Genomic DNA, 26,486 nt, shown 5'->3' with positions numbered 1-26,486 from the left:
TATAAAAGATGGTTAAACATGCATTAAAAGAACCAGTTTGGTGTAGGGGTTAAGGCACTAGGCTAGAAACTGGGAGACTGTGAGTTCTAGTCCCACCTTAGGTACAAAGTCAGCTGGGTGATTTTGGGTCAGCCTCTCTCTTTCAGTCCTAGAAAGGAAGCAATGGCAAAGCGCTTGTGAAAATGCTACTAGGAAAACTGCATGGACTTGTCCACGTAGCCACCAGGAGTAAAAAATGATTTGAAAGCACACACACATTCACACAAATATTAAAACGAAATCTCCAAAACTTAAATTTTAAATGCATATGAAAAATGATAAAGAATATATCCGGCTGCCTATTGAAAGGCCAAGGATAGTCATTCAAAAGTGCCTACAAATCAGAAGAAAGGAACATGAAAGTACATTTCGGTCATTTCCCCAACCTGAAATAATCGCTGAAAAATCCTGTGCCTTGTATATGTGACTCTTATGCTTGTATTCATAAATGCAAATACTTCCTTAAGAACACTGATCATCACAATTCAGAAAGGAGAATTTCTGGAACAGAAAATTGTTCCAGAAAATAATCTGCTTTATAAGATATATTATTTCTAAGAGTGGTTCCCATTTTGGAACCAACATCATTCTTTTAGTTCTAGCATCAAAATATATTTTCCCATTATTCTTCAGAGCAGGAGCTACAGCAGATTAATGCACGTGCTTTGTATGCACAAAGGCTCAACTTCAGTCATTAGCATCCACAGGCACGGTGGAAGGAAGCCCTTCCTGAAAATCTGAGTATTAAGACAATCAGTTAAGGTATTACTGCAGTGGAAGACCAAGGGTTGCATTTAGTAGAAAGCTGCTGTGTTCCTATGAAAAACTCATCTGTCCATTCAGCATTATGTCTCTTGTCGGTCTATGCTTTAAGATGCCAAAAGCAGGTCAATCTTACATATTCATGCAGAAGTATTTACTGATGCTTCATCTTTCTGAATAATATTTCAAAAGAAAGCTTTACATAATGTTTGAATAAATATAAACCAAACATCCAGAAATAATATCAGATATAGGATACTAGCTTGGAATTGCACAAGACCAATACTAATATGTTTTTTGCATATAGCTCCCATCAGTTTGAAAACTGTAAATATATTTAAAAAACAAAAAAAATATAAGAAGTTTAAAGCACAGATTAAATTTAACAAATAAATACTAAAGTCATCCAAAGGGATGTATCTTAACATATTTTCTAAACCCTGGGAGAGTGGGAGCCAAACAGAATTCCAAATGCAGCCTGGGAGCAACACAAGACTTACTTCTGCACAGTAAATAGATAAACCTCTGACAGCAGAAGCATCTTCTTCTCTTTTTTAATTTATTTTTTTTAATTAAAGAAATTTTACAGAATTAAAAAAACATTTAAAGGGAAAAAGAAAATAAAGGAAAGTAAAAGGAAAGTGGTGAGAAGAGAATAAAGAAATGAAAGAGAAAGGAGAGAAATAGGAAAAAAAAGACAAAAAGACAAAATATAAAGAAATGGCTTCCATCTTCTTTACAGCAGTTTACATGCACTCAAATTTTATTCTCTCTCTAAGGTTACAACATAGCTCTCTTCTTTCCATAATCTACCCTTTCTAATTATCAAACCCATAATTCACAAGTGCATTTTTTTTTCCATTTTCAGCAAAAGGTCCATGAAGGGTTTCCAGTCACTGACAAATATAATTATTCTCTTTTCTAATCAAATAAGTCAATTTTGCCATCTTTGCAAATTCTGTCATCTTCACCAACCCTTCCTTCATTGTAGGCATTTCAGAGTCTTTCCATCTTTGTGCATATAATAATCTTGCTGCAGTTACCATGTACAAAAACAATTGTCCATAGGTTTTTTCTAGCTGTTTGTCCATTAGTCCCAGCAAGAAAAGTTCTGGTTTCAGTTGAATATCAGTCTTTAAAATTCTTTGTATTACTGTATGTATTTGAACCCAGAATTTTCTAGCTTTTTTGCAGGTCCACCAAGCATGATAAAATAACCCTTCATGTTTTTCCGCATTTCCAACATAAATTTGAGGTACCTTTATACATTCTAGAAAGTTTTTCTGGTGTCATATACCAATGGTACATCATTTTATAAAAGTTCTCTTTTAAATTGTAACATAATGTAAATTTTAGTCCTTTCAACCAAAATGGCTCTACTGCAGATCATTACAACTGGATAGCTCATAATGGAAAAGGAGGTTCCTTAGATAGTAAGGTCCTAAGCTGTTTAGAACTTTAATTATTTAACATCATAAATTGTGCCTAATAAACAATCGGTCAACCAGTTCAGATCTTTCTGTACAAGTACTGGTGAGCAATCTATCTGCTGTTTTTTTGCATCAAGTATAAAGTATAACATTTTTCAAGGGTAGTCTTGAAAGGATAGCCTTCAAGGGTCATCAAGGCAAGATATACCCAAATTTATCTCACATATAGACTACTGCAACATGCTCTACATGGGTCTGCCTTTGAAGACCACCTGGAAGCTATAGTTAGTACAGAATATGGTAAAGTGCCCAGAATCATTGACAGTCAGGTGTTCTTTAAATTTCTGTAAATAAATACATAAATTAAATGTGGTAGCATGTAATGACGGCCCTGTTTGGTATTTCCATGTAACACCCCTGCTATGCAAGATGTACTATTAACTGTTGACTTAAGAGTGCAATTCAAAATGTTGTCATTCATAAAACCTACTTTAGGACTTAAACTTCTAGTATAAGGGCCTGGATATTTGTGTGACCACCTATCCCCAATTGTTTCTACCTATCCAATAAGATTCAATAGGGTTGGCATTCTTTGGGTCCTATCTGTTAAACACTATCATCTTTGGAGACCCAGGAGGCATGGCTTCTCTGTTGTGACACCAGTCTTCTGGAATAACATTCCCTTTGAGATCCATATAACCTTGATCCTGCTGCCTTTTAAAAAAAGGCTTGAAGATCTCACTCTTTCCTCAGGTGCAGGGCCAGGGTATAATATGAGCTGACTACTGAATTTGCCTCAAACTTTATTAATGGTTGTGTTTTTTCCCCCTGGTATGGCTGTGTCTACATTGTTTTAAATTGTTTATACTGTATTGTTTTAGTCCTTGTGAGCTGCCTAGCATCTTGCATGAGTAGGTGGCTGGAGAAACTGAACAAACAAGCAAGTCAACAAATAAGTAACAATTGTTTAAACTCACCAGTTCAAAAAGGGCACAACTAACTCTACCTTTATAGTGGTAGCCCAGAAAATAGAGCTTCTAATCTCTGTGGAAGGAAGATTCACATGTTTGTTTATATGTATGTCTAATAGCCTGGTCCCCAAACCATTCAGGTCTTTACACATTATATTAGTAGTTTAAATGCAGCATTTCAAATTAACCTTTGCAATGGCTGAATACATTTACTCTACCTAATTCCCACAAATTATATAGACAGCTGAATACCAGTTGACATTTTTGGACAGTCTTTCAAAAAAGATCTAGCAGCATTACAGTTATCTATATTGTAATGTATTCTTTTTCCTACTGGTTCATAGTTAATGTTCTACATGAAGAATAAGATGCAGTTTACGGTTCTTGATGAGGATGTAAACATAGACACTAATGGGGATGTCTATACACCATATGACATTCTAAACTGGCAGATGAATGAAACTGGAGGAATCAACTTTGTGAGAGTTGGAACATTTAACCAGACAGATGAAAACAATAAGGAATTCCATATATATAATGATTCGATATTTTGGAACAACCCAGCACGATCGGTAGGTGTATAGTTTTTCAGATTCATTTGTAGTTTAACGTTCTACTATTCTGATCACCACACCCACATGTACTTCTACATCTATTGTTGCATGTAGTGATGCTGCCTGTTTGTGGTTTCTATGGAGTAGTCATATTTGGAAAGAGTAGTCCACAATAAAAAGAGAAACTCTGACAGATTGTGCTCATATATGTGCATGATAAAATCATGTATTTGCCACATTGATAGACAACACATATCTCAAAAGGGGTTATCTAACATCACCAGCGACTTTGTGCAACCTTAATACTAGCTTGATCATTGCTCTTTAATATAAAGATTCGTGAGAAGCAAACATTCTACAGGAAATGTTAATTTCTTAAAGAAGAAGGAGAAGGCTCATGCTGGCCTGCCCTTCCTAGAAGCTCATATGCACTGCATTGATAAAACAAAAACCAGGCAATTGACACCACTTGCTTGCCCTGAGCTCCTGATGTGGTAAAAAGAGAACTATTCATAATTTACCAGATTAACTATATATACAAAGTACTATAATCATAACAACAATTTATTATAACACAAAATAATATTTAAACATTAAAAAAGAACAAATGGATAGACTTAAAGAAACTCATCATTATTTTCAACCAGCAGCTTAGTTCCTATTATAGGATTCTAGTTGATTTGCATTTTAGGAACAATACTGTCCAAGAAACTGGCAGAATATTTACCCTTGCCTTCCTTCTAACATATTTATCCAGTAGATGACCATATTAGGAACCTAGGGAAATGCACCATGAGTTGACTCTAATCTTATCCCTAAATATAGCCATAGATATTTCTTGGGGCATTGCATAGGGTAACTGAAGTTGGTAGTCACTCACCTTGGTTTGGATTCAAGAAACACCTCAGTTCCCATGCAAAAGTGTTACTAATGCCCACAGGGATAATGAAGATATAAGAGGCAGAGTTTTGTGAGCATCATGGCAGAACTAATGCAATTACAGAAAACCCATTACTATTACCCAATGAAGCAAGTTGCAGATGGAAGGAATTTTATTTTGGAGAAAAAGGCACAAGAGAAAATGGTTATCTCATGCCCAATTCTGTGGTCCTAATCAGATTCCTTACTTCTTCCCTCCCCTTACTGCTATTAACAACAACAACAACACAACAAGGTCTTGCAGAATACTTTGTCATGGATCTTCTGTCATCATGCTTACTAGTTATTCCATTAGAAAAGAGACTTATTTTTATCTGCATTTATCTTCTGGTTCCATGCTGCACACACTTTTGTGGTTTCAGTCCTCATTAGATTGCAAAATTCCATTGCACACCATACCATTTCTGTGATTACAGTATTGGTGAGAGTCTCCTGAGGTCCTAGATGAGACCTAGATGGAGCCATAACTCTCCAACACAGGCATGCCAAAAAGAAAAGGACTTTATTCCATGTTCAAGCACATCTTTATTTTAGGAGAAATATAATACCTCTTCTATGCTTCTATACCAGGGTTTCTCAACCAGGGTTCCATGGAACCCTAGGGTTCCTCAAGAGGTCACTAGGGGTTCCCTGAGAGATCATGATTTATTTAAAAAATTATTTCACATTCAGGCAACTTCACATTAAAGAGGTAAGTTTCTTTATTTTTAGTTTAAGAACACTGTTAATGCACATATGCAGGCCTACACATAAAGCGAATATAATAATTTTGTAACTTCTGGCCTATATTTAAGCCTGAATATCCAGGGTTCTCTGAAGCCTGAAAAACATTTCAAGGGTTCCTCCAGGGTCAAAAAGTTGAGAAAGGCTGTTCTATACCTTTCAGCGACCGCGCTCTGCATGCAATAACAATTGCCAACCTGGATATCGGAAAGGGATCCTGCAAGGGAAACCTTCATGCTGTTATGACTGTATAAAGTGTGCAGAAGGACAGTTCAGTAATCATACAGGTATGAGCACTTATCATCACTTTAACTAATGGAAGACCCGCCCCCCAAGAAGAAATGAAAAAATGTAAAAAAATGTGCTTTGGGGGGCTGATTATGATTGCTGAAAACTGACAGCATGGTTTCATAGTATTTTGAGGTAGAAAACACATGAGAATGTCGTGTGTGTAGAGGTTTGCAAAATGTTTCAGAGAAGAATGTTGTAACCTTGCACTGTCCTGTTCCCACCTGTTTTGATCTTGTCAGAAGTGCTTCAACCTTAAAAGCAGGTCTTCTGACTGCAAAGCTGGTTGAAATGGCCTTTTCAATAAAGTCAGAATTGAATATTTCAGGGTTAGGATATTCTAATCTTAAAATGTTTTTACAAACCACTAGTGTAAATCCTAAAATAGGCATTTAAAAAATAAAGTAACATGCCCAACTCCCTTCTAAAGTGTATTCTTGACCATGATGTGGCATCATATACTTTATGGCTCTAAGGCAACCCAAAATTGTATGTCTGGCCCTAGGCTACCAAAGGTGGCCCATCCCACATTAGTTAAAAACTAATATTGCATTTAACACATAATCTCACTAGAATGTTATCGTTTTTTCTGGTTTCTTTTTTCTGTTGAATTTTGTTCTATTTTAACTAAATCAGGTATGAATAGTCATATCTTAAGCCCTATCATACAAGAATGGGGAAAGAAAGGTATATATAGGTAGGAGAACAAATGGAGAAAGTGTGTTGATAAACAAGATGAAATCAGATTAAGGTCTCATTGGAACTGTTGGGAGACAATAGCAAATAAATAAACATTTTGCCAAGTATGAAATGTGTCAGGCATATTTTTTTCCACCACATTCCCTTTTTAATATTGTACTACTCAAAGGAATAAATAGAGCTATCATACAGTTAATGAAAATTTAGGCAATCCATCATAGGAACAAATAAATTAATGAAATACTTTAGTTAATGGAATACAAATTAAGTGAAAAGTATTAATTTAATAATTAGATTGATAAGGGGACCCCCTCCTAATGTCCTTGTGTTTTAGACCGTATGTACATTGGCTGTAGGTGAGGGAAACAGTTTTATTTTGTCACACTCAGGGCAAAATTATTCTGAAAGCATTTGCATTAATACTTTAAATCTGCACCCTAATCCATCAAAATGCTTTACATCAATTACCAAAGTAATTAAAGTTGCACTCCTCTACAGTCTTGTTATCAGTTATCTCCCCCTCCCCCCATCTTTGTCACTATGTATTACTGAATTATTTCTTCCCCTTGAAATTGGGAGCTCAGCGTAGTCTACATGAACTTTCAAATAGAGCTTTCATGTGGAAATTAAAAGAATACTTTAAAAACGCCTTTATTATTTAAATTTTGTACATTCTCCCCCTCTTCTTTCTCCTCCTTTTAAATCCACCCTTCCTCCAGGTAGTTCATGGTAGCATATAAGATTCCTCATCTCTATTTTCTTTTCACCAAAACTTTGTGAGTTAGGCAAGGCTGGGCTGAGAGATGGAAACTGGCCGCAAGTCTTCTCATGAAGGTCTGGATGCAGTAGAGATTTGAACAAGGGTCTCAGAGTCTTAGCCCACTATATCACATGGGATCCTTTGTATTTTCAGTCCAGTCTGTAATCTAGGATATCTTTAGTTAGGAATACAGAGTGATTGTGGATATAAATTATTTGATGGATTCTTGCTACTTGTGATGGTCATCCTAAACCTGGACTGTACTTAATGTCTAGAACAACACTAATACTGGCCCTCAGGTCTGCCTAGAAATACTGTGTTCTGGAAAATGTCCACTTAAGCATTGATGCGTAGGTGTCTGTAAGACGGAAATGTGCTATAACATTATTCAAAGCAATTTTAATTTATTCTTCACATTGACTTTCCTCAGTCTGGTGCCCTTCAAATATGTTCTTGCCAGCCAGAGAAGACCACATGATTAGAGAGTAATCAGGGCTGCAGTCCAACTCATTTGGAGAGTAGCAGGTTGGGGAAGGCTGTTTTATATATTCAGAATTGAATCCACCTTTTTAAGCTTTGGCATAAAAGAAACCCTATAGGATTTTTCAAGTACCATTGTTATGGTTTTTTCCCCCAGATGCAAGGGAATGTACAGCATGTCTTGAAGATTACTGGTCCAATGAACAGAGAAGCAAGTGTGTGCTTAAGGAAGTGGAATTCTTGGCTTATGGAGAAGCTTTAGGAATGACATTGATTGCTCTCTCTGTATTTGGCACATGTGTCATTCTGTCCGTGACTGGAGTCTATATCAAGTTCAGGAGCACACCTCTGGTGAAAGCCAATGACCTCATGCTCAGCTTCCTCATTCAGTTTTCTCTCATTGCCACCTTGATGACTTCCGTTCTCTTCGTGGGGAAGCCAGAAGATTGGTCATGCCAGTCTCGCCAAGTGTCCTTGGCCTTGGCTTTTTCTGTTTGCCTGTCTTGTGTCTTAGGAAAGACAGTCATGCTCTTTCTGACTCACTTGGCCAAAAATTCAAAAGTTGCAGAGAAAGCCCGGATGTCAGTTGGGCCAATTTTCCAAAAAGTTGTTGTAGTTATCTCTGTCCTAGCTGAAGTGGGCATTTGTACTGCTTACCTTTATTTTAACCCTCCCAGCATGTTTAAAAACACCCAGTTCACAACCCTGAAAATAATTTTTGAATGCAATGAGGGTTCTATAATGTACTTGTGCATTATGTTTGGGTTTGATGTGTTTCTTGCCATCCAGTGCTTCCTCACTGCTTTTGTGGCCCGGAAGCTACCCAATAATTTCAATGAAGCCAAGTTCGTTACATTTGGAATGCTGGTATTCTTCATTGTCTGGATATCTTTTGTCCCTGCTTATTTAAGCACAAGAGGGAAGTTCAAGGTAGCTGTGGAGATATTTGCAATTCTGGCCTCCAGCTTTGGTTTGCTAGGGTGCATATTTGTGCCAAAATGTTATATTATTTTGTTGAAGCCTGCCAGAAATACAGAAGAAATTGTGGGTGGCAGGATTGCCACTAATGACAAGAGTGCCCCACCAACCTCTGCCTCTTGCACCAGTGAAATTAACAACACTACAGTCTCCACGGTTCTTGAGGATTAGGACTTTGTAGCTCCTGCCGACCCATATCATCTGATCCATATCAAAGTGGCTTCTTGGGGAATAGCACAAATAAAGCATATTTAATTGCTTGCAGAGAAAGTAATGCGGAACACTTTTAAAGAAGTTTTGTATTTTCATTCATATATAGCCTGGATCAAATCCTATGCAAGCAGATAGGAACTTCTAATTTCTGCTTGCACAAGAGAATTAAGGCTGATTTTTGCATTCCATTCCAGCTCCACAATTTTTGGTCCATGTGTCAACACTATTGTGGGGCTCTTTGGGGTGGTAGTGATAGAGGGAAAGCAGGAAGGAGAAAACAAGGAATCATTTCATGAACTGAAGTTCACTCAAGTTTCAAAGGATACAGTACTATATATGATACCATCAGCTTAAAATAATGCAATCAATGGCATGTTCTTGTAAAAAGTAATCGATTCAACATAGTATCAACTAATTGCATGACAAAAAATATTTTCCAATAAAACAAATTATTTACAGATGCTTCATGTTGTATTTTATGTTAGTGGACTCTTCGGAGGAATCTTACTTGGTGCACCAATTTTTTTGGACAAATTCCAAATTCTTCTGGACCTATTGTTCCATGAAAATCCCTTATCCAAATTGGTGAATGTTCAGTTATAGGATGGCTGTATCCACCTTAATTACTGCTGGTGCACCTATTTCTGTTGATAAGAAGTACTGCTAGATGAAACTTGTATTGTGTTGTCACCTTAGTTCATTGATGTCCAGATGACATGATCTTTGACTTAGAAATTCCCTATACTTTCCATCAGATTACAGTGGGATATTTTGACTGTGCAAAACAAAAAACAAAACAAAAACAAACAATAATTTTCTTCAAAGAAACAAACAAACAAACAAAAGGAACAAAAATGTCATATAGGACTGCAAGGTGCATTGTGTTGATATTACTGGAAGATTGGGCAGGGAGGGGTAGTATGTGCAAGATGACATCATTGGGGTCACCCATAGAATTCTGTGAATAAAACTGATTGAAGTTTTTTCCTCAAGCACCCTAAATTTGCCAGAAGACAAATTGGTGATATATTTTCCAGCTCCCTCTGCTTCCAGGAAACATCCATCAGCTTAGGTTATCATGTTCAACTTGGCATTTCTTGGAAATGCAAAGAAAAATAAAGATGATGGCAAGGGCTGGGCACTATGCTTTTTAACATTTTAATTTCTCATTCAATTATTTCTTATTTAAAAATAATATTTTATAAATAAGATGGTGGCTACCTACCCCTGTAGCAGTTAAGTTTCACTTTCAACAATTCTGTAAAGAGAAATTATAAGCTGCTGTCTATTTCAGCTAAAGGAACGGGTAAAAAAAAAACAAATCTCATTCCTAGCAGTGGAGAAAGAGACAAAAGGAAAGAAGAAACTTTCTTTCTTGCTTTGGCAAGGATTCTGCAAATCACTGATATTAAAATCCGAGAGGGGAAAGATGAATTGGCAAAGGGAATGTTCAGAGGACACTTCCACATCATCACAGTGAGCACCAATTCCTCAAAGCCGTTCGAAGATGATTTGTGAGCATTTTCACTGCCATCTGCTTTTAAAGTGCTGAGCAATTATCACTCCTTTCAGTTGACCAGAGAATGCAAACTCCAGTGTTGAATCGGTGCCTTTATTTCATAATTTCCATAATGATTTGCCAAAATATCTGAATATCTGATGGGAAAGCCACCAAGACACCATCCCTCTGCTTTTGTTAAACATGTAATATGGCAAGATGTAATGGTGCCTTAACTTGTGGGGATGGGGAAATGTCTCAGTTGAACAAAAAATAAGGAGGTGGGAGACATAAGAGTTCCCATCAATGGAAAACTAGCTTGTCTGCATTGTCTGATTCAGTGTTGCAGAAAGTAAATGTCTAAAATACAATTTGAGATGCAGTGCAGCTAAGCCAGAAATTTATCAGGTCAGCTAATGAACAGAGATAATGATATGGGATCTCATAAGGATGGCATTGATTCAAGAGGAGCACAAATAGTCACATGGAAGGACCCTCAATGGGATATCAGCGAATAGTTGCCCTCCTTTTTGGACACAGGTTTAGCACTATTCCAGAAGAATGGTTACTTTGTTAAACTGCTCTTACAGTTAAAAATGTTCTTCTAACATGTTTTGGGGAATCTAAACTATGAGCAAGGTGAACTAGTCACACAAATTGCCGTACCTTTCATGAACTCTGTGAAAAAGTGTGTGTAGCCTGTAGTCAAGGGCTGAAAAAAAATGTGCTTTGTGCTACTGATCTGTGTGATAGATCTGCCATTTGGATGTCTTGTAAACAAATCCCTTAGGGTGAAAATAGTTTGGGTCTTATTCAAGAGGCATTAACTCAAACTGGGATGACATAAAATAAAATGATGAGGGGAAAGTATTCAGCTGTTAAAAGGAGGGAAAAGTATTCAGCTGTTAAAAGGTGAGTTCGTTGATGAGTATTGCTTGTAGGCCTTTTGTGGGAAAACTTGAAAAATGGTACTAAGTTGCAATCACAACATACATTCACCTTTGCATTCCATTGTCCCTGCTGTTGCATTGCTACTGATATGTACTTCTCCTTGGCTGTTTGCTCAGCTTACTTTATTTCTGTTTCTGCTGATGCTGTCACAAAGACAGTGACAATAACAGAGACAGTGTTACTGAGATCTCCAGCAGCATGGTGAGTCTCCTGTTGCACATCTTTTTGGGGGGCTGGGGGGGTCATGGTTTTATTGCTCCTTTGCTTTTCTATATGCCAAGCAGTTAGGAAAACAGATCACCAAATGGAATCCAGATTGAGCCCTCCAGATGTACTGAACTACTGCATGTCATCACTATCTGGGGAAATATGAATTGTAGAGCAATTCGTTGAGGAGCGATCACTTTGGAAACAGGCTCAGTGCTGAGACCTGGGCAGTTACAAGTCCATTGTCCACAAGCACATGGCTTGAAAACAGTTCTTTTTCCTGAAGAAGGGTAAAAGTAATTGCAGATCAAATGCTCCAGCATTATCTATTTTGTTTCTTATTTAACATTATTTCAAAGGGATGGGAAGTGAAATGAGAACCCAAGGGATGAGGATTTGCTGGAGAGATGGTTTCCTCTCCACATCTCTGTTAACAATGGTAAACCAACCAATGTCTTCTGCTGTTCTTTTGTATAAATAATGTGAGATTTCCTGAGAATGTATTAGACTGGGATGGGTTGTTCTAGATTTTGTGTACTAAATCCTCCCCTGTCAACAAAATCAAATGACATTGGAAATGGTGATACTTTCTGTGTGAATGATTCACGGAGAGGTGATAGGAAAGTCATATCAACTGACCTTATTTCACAAGTCCGCAAATTGGTTGGATACTGGGTAGCCATGATGCATACAGCTTATATACACAGTAAGATTGAGTTCGAAATGTGTATTTTGCAAAGATGCAGGATGCAGATCTTGCATAAAAATCATAAGAATGTAAAGGAATTTCTGTTTAAACAGACCAGCTGGAAGCAATGAAGGTTTAGAAGCAATCAGTGGCCAGTCAGAAGCATCCAGGATGCTGACAGGCGGGATAAGAGGGTGATACTCTCTTCAAGCTACTCAATAAATTATTTAACATAAGTGATTAATCCAGTCCACTGGATGCTATTTTCCCCTTATCCATTGGACTGTTCCTTATATCTGAGTTACAGGGCTATCCACCAATCTTGAGCCAGCAGAAAAGTGTACTGGCATAAAATTTGCTGCTCCCACTGGCAATTCCTATCCTGCCATAAGAAAAATGCCAACAAATAGTGTCATCCTTATTAAGTATTCAGAATATCTTAAGAACAAGGACTGATGGATTACTCCAGCTTTCTTTCTCTCTCCTTTTACCAAATGTTATCAGGTGGTGTGAGAACATTCACCAATCACTCCCTTTAATGCAGGATGGTTAAATAGCCTAAATTCCCTCTGGTTTTGCACAAGTAATTTGTGTGAGTGTTCAAAGGGAACATAAGTGCTGTTTGAGATATCAGCAAATAATTAGCCGTTTGGACACAGGCTTAGCACTCTTCCAGAAGAGTGCTAAGCCTGTGCTGATAAGTAGCTTACAAACAGCTGACATATGCAGGAGGGTTGTGCCATGAAGAGATGGGGAAAGAAGGAGACCTGGCTCTTTTGCTCCTACTTATCATGCAGCCCCCCATTACTAGCCATCCGTTTGGCCTTATCCAGATCTTTGATTGCTATAGAGGGACAGACCAGTTTCAAAGAACTGGACTCTTCTGAAGACCAAACCAGTGTGGTCCTGGAGGACAGTGCTCAGACTCTGGAGAGAAAGGGGCATGTTCACACCAGCTTCTAGAAGCCAATATGTGCTGGTCCAATACCAATCCCTAGCATCACCTCACTGTGTCAACAACAGTGATCAGTAAAGTGTGCCAGGATGTATCCACAGCAAACATTTTGTTGGGTAAGAGGGGAAACTACTATTTTAAAATCAGAACAGCAAAAAATGATTTAAGGCTGCATCTTGGGTGGGCTCAGAAATGAATGAAGGCAACATCACAAAAACAGGGCACACCAAGAGATTGCTAGGGCATGCTTGTGCTGCAATTAGGTGGAAGTGAGGAAAGGCTGATTATCTCCTTGTTGTTTTCTTGGCAATAATACAGAAGTATTCAACATCAAGCCTGACTCAAGGGAGACTTTACCTTACCTTACCTTAACTGTGTCTCATGAAATATGATGTTTCCTTTACAGAGCAGGGGCATATGGGATTTCTAAGCATTTTTTTTTATAAATGAAGCAGAATCTTCACTTCAGCCTAAGAACCAGAAAACCCCCTATTTCACTGTTGCCATCTATACTTGCTGGAGAAGTATGTATATCTTTTTATCAATTATGCTTTAACCCCTTCCTTTCTAGTTCATTTCTACTGCTCCCTCACTAGACCAAAGATGGACTGCTTGTGGATTACATGCAGAACCCAAGACCCCTTTTCTGTAGGGCTAGAGAGCCCCCAGGATCATGTCATTGAAAATCAGGGATAAAACATGAAAAATGGTGATGAGAAACAGCAAAAAAAAAAAAAAGGTGTGATAAGCCTCTGATATCTTAAGATGCATTTTTACATCTGCAAAAATTAAAGTTCCTCCCCAAAAAAGGAACAGTCGGAAAATTCCAGCCTTATCCTGTCTAGCGATACCTTGATATCCTGATTTGCCTATATCCATGGATAGGATAGGATAGGATAGGATAGGATAGGATGCCCCCAGTCATTAAAAGCTGATTCATAATCTGGAATAATTTTTCTGATGGAAATGCATGGTTTTCAATAATCATTCAATTATTTTCAATAACCCAAGAAGGAATGTACAGACAATAAGCTGTTCTCCATCAGTCACCTATGTTTATGCATGTGTATGTGTGTGCACAGAAACATCAAATTTGCCATTTGAGGCAAAGAAGTGAAAGATGTTAGGTTAACCAAAGATTTAAAGCATGAAGATTAAGGATCCAATGGGGGATTTTCTCATCAGTTTTCTGCTTCTTAATGTTTAGACAATGCAAAGAAAAACACTATAAATATCTAAAGAAATCAAAGCTTGTTGCCCTGATCCTGCAGCTTCATACCTTATGGAACATGGATATGGTTCAGAACACTATGTTCAAATATGCTAATCTTCTATAGCTTCTGATAATCTGTAAATGAAACTTGGGAATCACTGCCCTTGATTCCTTACTTCCCATATAAAGCAAATGATAATTCTTCAGAGTTTGAAGATAATTTCTTGTGCTATACAAGACAATTCTGGGAAAAAAATGTGCCCACCACAAAAAGATTATTTTGTAGGAACAAAACTTTCACACACTTCATACAAAAACTCCTGCATACGTAAACCAGCATTGGTACAGGTTTTCCTTCTTAGAAATAATCACAGAAACTTTATGCATATATGCCCTCTCCTTTGTACCTTGTAGTTCTACTAATAAATCATCAACAAGTAATGAAAGGATTAAGTAAATTTGCTTTTACAGCAGCTGGGAAATGAAGGCTCTCTGTTTGCCATGCCTCATTAACATAAGCTCTTAGGCAAAAGTGTTTCAGGCTTTGAGCATCTGTTTTAGCCATGTGCTTTAAGCATACACAGGGGAAATTTGCTGACAATACCGGATAGCCTCAAGAGGCAGTATTCTGTTTCTTGACCTCAGATATACCCAGATATGTGACACTTGTGTTCTTGATCTCAGTAGAAGCTTGGCAGAAGACATTAGTGATTCAGCTCTAGCATAAAGTTTCTAGCAGCATTCTGGGGGAGTGACATGATAGGGCTGTTATTTATTCCATGGAGTGCTTTGCTGTTAATTATGGCATTTGGGTCCACTGCAGCTCATGAAAATGAATGCTGTAGCTGTTCAGCAGGGCTTCTGAACTTTCTATGTCATAACAATAAAGATCAATTGGTCTTTGTATGTTCACCTCATTTTTCCTGCTACTCACACATCAAGGGTCAGCCTTCTTTCTCTCTTTCTAGTTTTCCAGCTTCCCTCCTGCCAGCATTCCAGGCCCACTGGACATGGTCGGTTTTAATTTCTAAATTTGCACCATCAAAATATATAACAAAATAAATAGGAAAGCTTAATGCCATAATCATCATTAGCAGCAGCATAATGCCACATCCCAAACAGCATGATGCTACAATAAAAAAAAAATTAAAACATAGATTTTACACCAGGAGAATATCTGGAAAGGCCATTCCATAACCATAGCATTTCTCTTTAATGGATATAGAAGGCATCCAGAGACTGCTTAATCTGATCTGGAGGCTCAATCCAGAGCTTCAGATAATCTAGAGCAGGATTTCCAAACACTGACACTTTCCATTCATATTGTCTTCAACTCCTGTAATTCTCTGGCCAGCATGATCATTGCTGAGAATTCTGAAGCCCACTCATCTGGAAGTTGCTAAAATTGGAAAACACTGATCCAGAGGTAATCTAATCTGCCCTGTGACCAGATACAGAGTGAGATTCAGGAAAATGGAAGGCACAGATAGTTGATACAGGTTTAGTTTTCATCAGAATGGGATGAAATGTGTAGAACTTCATGAGTGGATGAAGTAGGCTACATTTTATAGAAATGAAATGTAGGAATTTAGATTATTCAGTCATGCTTTATCATTAGCATCAGACCCTCTGTTCCACATAGAATAATTGGGTGCTGTATGAAAAACAGAGGCACATTCTTTTCTCTGGTAGCCCCATATTTTTGGAATATCTTCCATCAGCAATTACATGTGACCCCCTTGTTCAGATGAACTTTTTTTTCTGGTATTAATTTCATTAAGTGAGTGTTCCAAGCTTTCAATAAGATTTTCTCTACTGTAGATACTTTGTTTCATTTTAATGATTTACCTATTGAAAATAAGTTACATATCTATCAAGCTTCATTAAATGTAACCTAAGTTGCAGATTGAACTTCTGAAGGGTCAGAAAAGGTCTGTAATGGGAAGAAGGAATAACCTTGAGGAACAGGAGAAAGAGCTGAAACCAAGACAACAGTCAGAGAGAAAAAAATTGAGTCCAACTCGAATAAGCAACTCAGACAAGCCCCTTCCTAGTTCTCATGAAGTTAAAGGGAGGGAAGGGGAAAGCGCATTCAGACTTAGAAGATTTTATTATAACTGTATAATAAAAGTAGCATTAGCTTGCATTATTTTGGTCTCGTAGTCTGATCTACCTTACAGGGCTGACAAGGTCTTTCTAGAAGGCTATAGGCAAAACCCTACCAAAACCAGGCACTGGGCCAATATTGCAGGATTTAATTCTAGCAGCTCTACAACCTGGAAAAGCCTCAAGCTATCCAGCAGGGAACAGAAGCCCCATTGCATGCTTTTAATGGAAAGAAACCTATTAATTTGCTTTCACTTGATTATTGAAACAACTACCACTGATTGCTTACACTACAGTTCTGAATGAGGATCTGGCTAATGTTGCATGAAACAGTTAACTGAACAGGCATATAGGTTGTTGATTTACTCAGTCTCCTTCACCAGCAGCCTTCCCCTTTTATTTCATGCAGAAATGCACTAATTGTTTTTTCTTCAAACTGACTCTGTTGCGGCTGATTGCATTGGTCTTTCCGTAAAGCACAGAAATTCCACTGGGATCCCAAGTGCAACACCCTGTCAATTACTATAATAATCAACAGAGTGCCTTTAATGAGATCACTCTAATTCTCTAATTCTAGAAGCCTTCAAGAGGTTTATTGAGTAGTGCTGCTGTTTGTTACCTAGTACGATGTACAGCTAAAGATCTGTGAGAAAGTAATGGATTTTTTTTTAGGTATGTGCAACTCTTTCCGATCCAGATCAGGTCCATAACACCTCATACCATTTCCTGTTCCAGAATATTTACATCTAGAAAGTTGCTGGATCAGCCTTAAAACAACCAGATCAGTATAGACCAGAGAAAAAAATAAACCATTCTGTGTCCCCCAGAACATTCTGAAGATCTGTAAACAGGATTTTAGAATTCGTTTGGCACCGTTGGAGATTCAGGGAGTTGCAATCCCAACACTTTTGGAAAGTGCTAGATTGGGCAAGATTGTTTTGATCTACAGCAGTGATCTTCAAATTTGAGATATCTGAGGAACCATTCTTAACGTAGAAAATCAGTGTGGAATCCATTAATAAACATATTTCATGTAATACATTTTATTTGAACAAAATGTTACAATTAATGTTGCAATAACACATTTCATATAATATAAACAGAAAGTTTCATGTGGAACCTCTGGATGATTTTCATGGAACCTGTGGTTTCAGGGAACACAGTGTGAATATCAAGGATCTACTGCATAAAGCAAAATATATCGAGAATCACAGGATAAGGAGGTAAATGTGGGAGCTAGAGATGGCAGATATATCAAACTTGCATCAACTGCTCAGCTTCAAGGCCACCAAGCCATGCCAAGAATTTGTTAAGGAGGAAGAAACGAGTTTTAATTATCAAGGGTACAAAAGTCATCTGCATTCTCTTACTGGCAACCAGCTTCTTGCATAGCTTAATACTTCTCTGCGATAAAGGTACTTAACTAGCTGAACCGTGTCTTTGAGTCTTCTCCCAGGTCTAGCTGAGGGATGACCTTAGCTGTGAAATGTCAGATCTCTGATTTACTGCAGAATCCAGGTTGGGAAGGCTGACATAGCTGTGTACATATCTTTCTGTTCCACTCCATTGCATTTAGTCAATGTATCGCTGAACAAAGACTAGAACTGCAAAGATCCAATCACCATCTCAGATTTACTGCAAAGCTGATTCCCTCCCAATATTTCTGATCTAAAGTCTTGGATGAAGGCATTGGTCCATTGGGAAAACATCCCAAACCCTTGCCTGTGAACTCAATGATATCTTTTTAGGATCTGTCAGAATAACACAAAGGATGTAAGCATTCTTCAAAATTCTTCATCAACCAAGATATTAGTTTTCCCCCTCCTCCCAAAATAGTGTAAGGAGGGAAACAAAAGAAGCAAAGAGTTCCAGAAAACTGAATAGATCTTTAATCCATAAGGACTCTTGAACTTTGAAATTAATCCCAAAATGGAATATGTGGCTGAATGTAGAATCACTGGTAGGTGTTGTTAGTAGTATCTGTTTGCACCTAACCTTCAGGGTCAGAGGAAGGTTGCTTCTTGCTGAAAACACAAAGACAGCAATCAGCATCTAATAATGACTCCATATGCAGCCCACAAATTCTGTTTGCGGACTGAGTTCAAACTTCTGCAGACATCCTCACTTACACCACATAATTTTTATTTACAAGGATCCCATTGCCCTACAATGAGTATTGTTAGAAAATAAAAATGTTGGCTGGCTACAGCCCAATCCTTGTTTGGAGGTGAGCCCAGCTGCTTTTTAAAAGAGGTAAGAGTAAGATGGAGTGGAAGAGAGCACCACAGGAGCTTGAGGGGATGATGGGGAACAAGCTCACCAATTTGTCTCCCAGCAAATAGCAGCTTTGCAACTAGCCATTGTCCAACATGGTAGCCATTTCTGACTGGCAAGTCCCATAAAGCAACCATTTTATGAGAACTTCCTCAAAATACTTCTTAGAGTTCCAAATATGGCAATCAGGTCAAGGAAGAAGATAACATTTCAGCCTAAAAGTCTCAATTAAAGGGTGATGTAGCTTATATCTTTTATCATATAACATTTTTGGGGTGTGTACCAGTCTTTCAGAAAGATGATCAGAGAAATCAGTTCTATTCTGTGGAAAATGCATTGCTGCTTCCTGATTCAGGAATCGGCGTCAGTTTTGAGATAACCCGAATTCCCCATTTATAAACATATTGCTCTCTATTAGGTTCTGAAAATTAAATAAGGGGGAGTTTACATATGGCCAGATGAGGTGATAAGGTATGAGACTGCAAAAGCCATAATGTGTTTTTAGTGTGCCAAAGCAAGTACAGTTTTTACTATCACCTAGGCAGTATTTTTCTGTCTTTCCTCACTCAGCAATAAAATAACACAACACTTGGTGATGTAAGCAAATATTGTAGATTACCATCATGCAGTAAAATGTGCCTCTAATTTATCATATTTCCAATTCATTCTTGAAGGCTACCTGTTTCTTTTTGTTGTGTTTAGATTAATGGTACATGCTAATTAGCTCTACATCTATTTTGTACTTCCTACTGTTTCTCCAATACAGTCCTAAGCACAGGTATTTGTCTCTCCTTCCTTTTTTCCTAGGGAGAATTGCTTCAGTATGCTGATTATTCATACTGCCTTAAACATTAGCATCTTCTAATGTTTAGCTACCAGAGCTGTACATTGTATTCCCAGGGTGGTAGCACTGCCGATTTATGTGGTTAGAGTGTTGCTATGGGATTGGGAACACTAAAGGCACTATCACACTATCACCATTTCAATTATTCAGTCTTTCAAAAGGAGTTTGAAGCAACCTACAATTGTATTCACTTCTGCCAGCTCAGAATAATACAAAGGAGCCAATCAGTGTTCCCTTTACCTGACTAATAGGAAAAGGACAAACAATGGCATTTAACCAGTGTCTCATCCCAGGTTGTCACAAATCCCAAGGTAAGAAAAATCTCTATGCCCCACTCCATAAAAAATAAAATTCATTACCATTGGCCCCCATTCAGTTATTGTGTTTGTGCTTTCAGCACTTGTTTGGCTGTACAAAATCAAAACCACAAACTGAGCAACTGCTGTGAGGGAGAGCTGCCAAGCCATCATTTATCTGCTGCATTGAAAAGACCCTATGAAACAGGAGTGAAAAAGGGTAAGACGATGGTTCACCCACAGCTTTGCACGGCAAAGAACGTAATGCAAAGAAATTTGCTGAGATTTCAAATATACTGCTGGGCCTGAAATAAATTAGCTGAGCCCCCAAACACAGGCAGTGTTATGAAACTACATAAGGCCAGAGCTGATGAAGTTAGAGTATAATGGTCACATTAAAAGAAGCATGTCTGTAACAATAACACTAGCATGCACCTGGCTTCTTAAAATCCTCATTGAATGTCCTCTTCTTTCTCTTCCTCTCTGTCTCACCCAGGGCATTCTGTCCTGGTAATGTAGAAATGCTAGTTAGATCAGTTCACAAAGAGCTAGCCACTGTTAAAGCAAGTGACTTGCTAAGGCCAGGGATATCGCCTCAGTAAGAGCTAATGATTTGAATTACCTTTTGTTATTAACTGCCTGCACATTCTTTTGGGGACTTTGGGGATTAATATTACTTTTTTTTCTAAAGAACTTTGTTAATTTTCAGAGTATAGTTAAAATACAAAATGCAGAGTATAGAAAAGCTAGAACGCAGGACTAAAGAAAAAAGAAGAAAACGATAAAAGTGCAAAATAGAGAGAAAAGAGAAACAGAAAGTGCCTTCTGACCTCCCATACAGATATAGATCCATTTACAAATACCATCTCTTACCATTAGTTAAACCTTAGTAACTTTAGTTCTATCATATCAAACCATTTAATCATTAAAACCCAAAATCAAAACTTCATTTTTTTTCTGACACAAGCAAATAGCCAAATGGTTGCCAAATAGAAACAAATCGAGACACGGTATTTTCTCTTATCAATGCTATTAACTTTGCCATTTGGGCCAGCTCCATCAGTTTAATCATCCATTCCGCCACTGTAGGGATTTGTGGCTCTTTCCATCTTTGTGCATATAAAAGTCTTGCTGCTGTAATCATGTAGGGGATTAATATTACTATAGAAATATTAATATAAGTGGTTAGGTGATATTCTTCTTCCAGAATGAGTCTCAGAATTTCGACTGTCTTTATGGACCCTTCAGAATTTAAAACTCCCCTTCAATGCCACCCACTTATCCTTTTTCTGTAACAAAATACAAAATATTATTTTTCCATAATTGGAAGCCTGAACTTGTTCAGCAAAGGTGATGATTTCCCTTCCATTTCTAAAATAGAAACATACAGTGATTTTATAATTTTTTTAAAAAATCAAATAATGATGAAAGGAAATGATCGAGGCTCATTCACTCCTTGAACAGAAACTGAAGCTGAGGAAGTATGACAGATGAACACTTTTGAAAATGTTGTTCTGAAAACAACAGGGACTAGTTCAATGAGAGCAAGACTGACTTGAAGGGAGGGAGGGAGGGAGGGAGGGAGGGAGGAGGAGGAAAAAACCCTGCTTCTATCTAATCTAATGGGGGGAAATCAAATCAAAGCCTCTACACTACTAGACGACCCTTTGGGAGCTTTGCCATTATTATCAGTAGCAGCAGCAGTAATAGTAGTAGAGGAATATCTTATCTTTGTAGAGTTTGATGCAGGATGTATGATGATGCTACCTAAATTAAGAGTCCACCTGCATCCAATGGATTCTGTTTTACGTTTATGAATGCGCAGATACTACGAAAATTGATAACTTGCCAGTGCTGTCTCGTTACGAGGAACCGGAGGATGTTGTTTGGGAAAACCAGCCACATTTCCTTATGGCACAAGGTCTGATGCACACACACACACACACTCACACACACACACACAGGACAGTCTGCCCTGGGTGAGTCTCAGAGAGAGAGAGCGAGAGAGAGAGCGCTGGTTAAAGAGTTATGAGAATGCCAGTGAAATCCTGACAAGACGGAATTAGGAAAAGCTTTTCCCTCTCATTTAGGTGGCTGGGACACTATTGCACTCAGATGCTGTCTAATTTGTTCAGGGCTACTTGTGGCAAGAAAAATACAGGAGTCGTTTTTCACAAGGGAAAAGGGAAATGCTTGCTTGAGCTGTTACAGTTAATAGCGGTAGCTCCTCTGAGACCAGGGCTGCAACTCCAGCCCAGTGTTTGTTTCACCTTGAAATTGGAACACTCCATTTTCTTCCATTTGACAAACTGAAGTCTAATCTCTCCGTGTTACAGGGAAGCCAAAATATGAAGCACATCGTCACAGACTTGAGAAGTCAGGGTTATATGCCTGGCTGAAACAAATGGATTTAGTTTTGTCTATGTCACGGGGGCTGTTTACTCTCTTGTTTTCCCAGAGCCACTGATTATGAGTATGTTGTCACAGCTTCTACTTTACTTTTGTCTGTTTTATTTGTATTCTGTTTACCTGGTAATTCATGTAGTATTCCTGCTCCAAACAGCTGCATTGCACAGAACGACTCACTTTATTGCGTCTTCTAAAACAGTGTTTCTCATCCTTGACAACTTGAAGAGGTGTGGACTTCAACTCCCAGAATTCCCCAGCCAGCTTTGCTGACTGGGGAATTCTGGGAGTTGAAGTCCACACCTCTTCAAGTTGCCAAGGTTGAGAAACACTGTTCTAAAATATGGCCTTAGATTGATTGTGTGGTCCTGCTGGCTCAGTGTACCAACATTGTGTACTCATCTTTTCTTCCTCCACTTTGGACTCATTTGGGTGCCAGGAGAATTGTGCTTGACCCTCCCCCCAATTCCAAACAACAACAATTAAACATAGTTGTGTGCATGAAGTTGATGCTAATTTCTTGCAGGACAATGGAAAAAGGAACATTGGGTTCATATTCAAAAACCTTATGTGTATATACAACCTCTACCACATGGGAACAGCTAATTGAGTATGTCTGTGTGCGTGAGAGAGGGAGTGTAATGATTGCCTATTCTGACATACTCAGCCTCACAAGCAGGTTCTTAATGAAAACTGATTTATTGAAAGAATAGTATGCAAATACGAAGAAAGCTGAGAATGAGTAAAAGCGCGCCAAATACAAACTAAAAACCCTTGCTTCAAAACCAGCCCCGCCCTTCCTCCCTCCTAGCAACCACCCCCTCCCAGGTGTTAGCAACCGTCACCCACATCAGCCTGAGAAAGTAACCTTGAACAGAGTCACTACCCAAACATACATTCCACAGTTGCAGCAAGAAGATTACAGCCTGGCACGGCTGGAAATTTCCAACCCGCAAACACGGGTTAGAAAAGTGACATGCGAAACGTTATGATGTTACAGAACATTGAAACGATGAACATGACAGGGAGAGACCTGTGTACATCAGAGGTTGGTAACCTTCTGCATAGGGGCCAGAGACCAGAGACTTTAGAAGGTTCTTTTAAAGAAAACAGAAAAAGAAGCTCATTGAGACATGAAAGGAAGTATTCTAGCTTATTTGGGAAAGACAATATCCCAGCATGTCTTCAGTCTTAGACGGAAGACCCGTAGAAGAGGATTGCAAATATGCAAATGAGGCCCTGTGACATACATGTTGCTGAGATGAAAAAATAAGGTGTCCTTATTAAAGATTGCTGCAGAATTCTGTGGGTAATGGATTCTCCAAATCAGAGTATTAGCAATCAGCAATACAATGCATATAGAATTTCTGTGACTGGTAGCTCAGATTAAATGGAAGAATCTACACAAGTTAGCAAAAGAGCTTTGCCAAAGCTGTCATCTAGATTTAGGACAGGTAGTTTGAACTGCCAACTCCTTGACATGTTTTAAGTCTTCTTGCCAGCAGAGGGACAGATGATACTGAAGAAACTTAATATTCTACAGTCCAGATGAGACACTGTGGTCTTGTTCCCATAATATGCTTAACCTAGACAGATTTGTTTACTAGTGGCTCTAGCAAGCAGATCATCAGGCTAAGAAGGTCAAAGATCACCACTTTTGATACACATAGGAGAATACTGCCAGGGCTTTGTGACATCGCCAGCCTCTTTCCCATTGATTAAATTGGCAGCAGAAGATATAATTTAGCCACTATAACCAACTTTGGGGATGGTGGGGGGTGGAATTCTGCAAATCTGGGCAGACAGTTCAGGGTTGAGTTTTTTTAGCCACTTTTTCTCACTAGCCTCTTTTCCTTTTCCTTCCTTCCTTCCTTCCTTCCTTCCTTCCTTCCTTCCTTCCTTCCTTCCTTCCTTCCTTCCTTCCTTCCTTCCTTCCTTCCAAACAGTATGGCTGTGCAAAACACTGCTTCAGAGTGCAGGGAGGCACACATGTTGTGTCTGTCTGCAAGCTCTTCAGCTAAGGGGTGGTGTCTCTGTACCCTACCAAAAAGAGGCAGGAAGAAGCTTTAGGCAAGCCACTGACTCCCAGCTCCAGTCCTGCCCTCTGCCCTGCACACTTGCAAAACAGATAAATAAATCATCACTGAATCATCTTACAGAATACAAGCAATTAAGCACAAGAAGTCTTTGGACACTTGAAGTTTTATACAAGTATGAAGTCTTATCTATCACATTTTCATCTATAGACTTTAAAACTGCTCACACTGGATTATATCAAGTAACTGTACAAAAAAGATTATGCTGGGGTTCCCATCAGTGCCTGGAGTTCAGATTCTTGCTTCTTTTAACCCTCAGTAACCAGCAACCTCAAAAGAGACAATCCAGCCTTTTTAATTGGGCATCCTTCAAATCTGTGAGACTGCAACTCTTGAAATGAGTAGCTAAAGGGCTGGAAATTCTGGGCGTTCTGGTCATAGGGCCTCTGGATGATGTCAGCAGGGAAGGCTGACTTGCTCACAATTTACCTGAACAATTCTCCAGTGACACTAAAACTTAAGGATATATTTGCAAGAGTTGGCAAGGAAGTGTAAAGAGGTAAAACTCTATTTAGCTTGAATCCATGCAGTTTTCTTGGCAGCATAATGGAAGAGGTTTGCCACTATCTTCTTCTTGGATCCATTTTTGACCTACTGTAATCGTCCAATTTAACAGTAACTGGTTTGATAAGACCAACAATAGGGAAAGGACCAATGAACTTGGGAGCAAGTTTTTTAGAGGATTGTGGTGACTTGATAAATTTGGTAGATAGATACACCTGATCCCCAATCTTGAAGTCATGTTGCAAGGAACAATGCTCATCGGCTTGAGACTTGTAAGCAGCCTGGGCATCAGCCAAAGCTTGTTGAATCACCGGCCAGGAATCAGCCAGTTTAACAGCCCAGTCAGAGGCAGAACATGTTTGGGAAGGGGGTTGTGGCAGTTCAGGGATGGGAACAAAGTTGTGACCAGAAACCACACGAAAAGGGGTTTGCCCGGTACTTTGATGGACAGCATTGTTGTAAGCCACTTCAGCAAAAGGTAGTAACTCCACCCAATCATCCTGATGGTAGTTAATGTATGCTCTAAGAAATTGTTCAAGACTGGAGTTCAAAATCTCAGTAGAACCGTCAGTCTCAGGATGGGAAGACATGGATAGCGCTTGTTTGGTGCCAATCAATTTTAAAAATGATTTCCAAAACTGGGAAGTAAACTGTGTCCCGCGGCCACTGACCAAACAGGAGGGGCTACCGTGGAGGTGGTAGATGTGGATGAGAAATAGGCGTGCCAATTGCGGGGCTGACAGGATGGATGCACATGGAATGAAAAGTGCTTGTTTGGAAAAAAAATCTTTTACAACCCAAATGACAGTTTTCTTCTGACTGGGAGGAAGATCCACAATAAAATCCATAGAAATCTCGTCCCAGGGATGGGACGGGCTGGCCACGGGCTGTAGAAGCCCCTGTGGTTTCCCCCCCTTACGTTTTGACATTGCACAAACAGGACAGGAAGCCACATGGTCTTTTACATCACGTCTCAAGGTAGGCCACCAGAATTGACGACGAACCAAATGTAATATTTTGACAAAACCAAAGTGCCCAGCAAGTTTATCATCATGGGAATGCTGTAAATTCTCAGCTTTATGTAATGGTTGCCTATTCTAAAACACTATCAGACTCATGAGCAGGAATTCAAAGATATCTGATTTATTAAAGAATAGTATGCAGGATCACAGAGAAAGCTGAGAATGATAAAAGCACACCAAATGCAAACTAAAAACCCTCAGTGTAAATGAGATCCCTCCCCCCATAGAATCTTCCCAAGTTCACAATCCCAGGTGCTCCTAACGGTTTCTGATGGTCTGCTGGAAAAGTCCTTGAACAGAGAACATAACCCAAACACATTCCATTGTAATGAATTCAGATACAGAGCTTGGTACAAGGTTTCACAGCAGCTCCCTCCCAAACAGAAACGCGCGTCAGCGCCATGGCATGTGAAACGTTACAATGTATACTATACATTGAAACAGTGAACATGACCCTACCCAATCTAACCTGCAGCCCTGGGATACCCAGGTGGTCCCTCATCCAATAACAGACCAGGAGAGCTGTGCAGCTGTTTGGATTTAAGCACAAAAAAGTGCTTCCAAGTGAGCGGGAATGCTCATGTAGCACC

General features: G+C 38.8%; 1 protein-coding gene across 1 annotated transcript in view; it reads left to right on the top strand.

The window, feature by feature from the left end:
* LOC134500440 (vomeronasal type-2 receptor 1-like) overlaps positions 1–8,794 on the top strand; it is a 33,039-nt gene extending 24,245 nt beyond the window's left edge. Inside the window, exons 4-6 of the mRNA XM_063307774.1 lie at positions 3,547–3,774; positions 5,582–5,705; positions 7,803–8,794. Of these exons, the coding sequence (XP_063163844.1) occupies positions 3,547–3,774; positions 5,582–5,705; positions 7,803–8,794 (1,344 nt within the window). The remainder of the gene's footprint in view (positions 1–3,546; positions 3,775–5,581; positions 5,706–7,802) is intronic.
* The last annotated feature ends 17,692 nt before the right edge of the window (positions 8,795–26,486 follow it).

The sequence above is a fragment of the Candoia aspera genome, chromosome 6 (genome assembly GCF_035149785.1).
Source record: "Candoia aspera isolate rCanAsp1 chromosome 6, rCanAsp1.hap2, whole genome shotgun sequence".
In the NCBI taxonomy this organism is placed as follows: domain Eukaryota; kingdom Metazoa; phylum Chordata; class Lepidosauria; order Squamata; family Boidae; genus Candoia; species Candoia aspera.
This window is presented reverse-complemented; position numbering and strand designations above follow the sequence as displayed.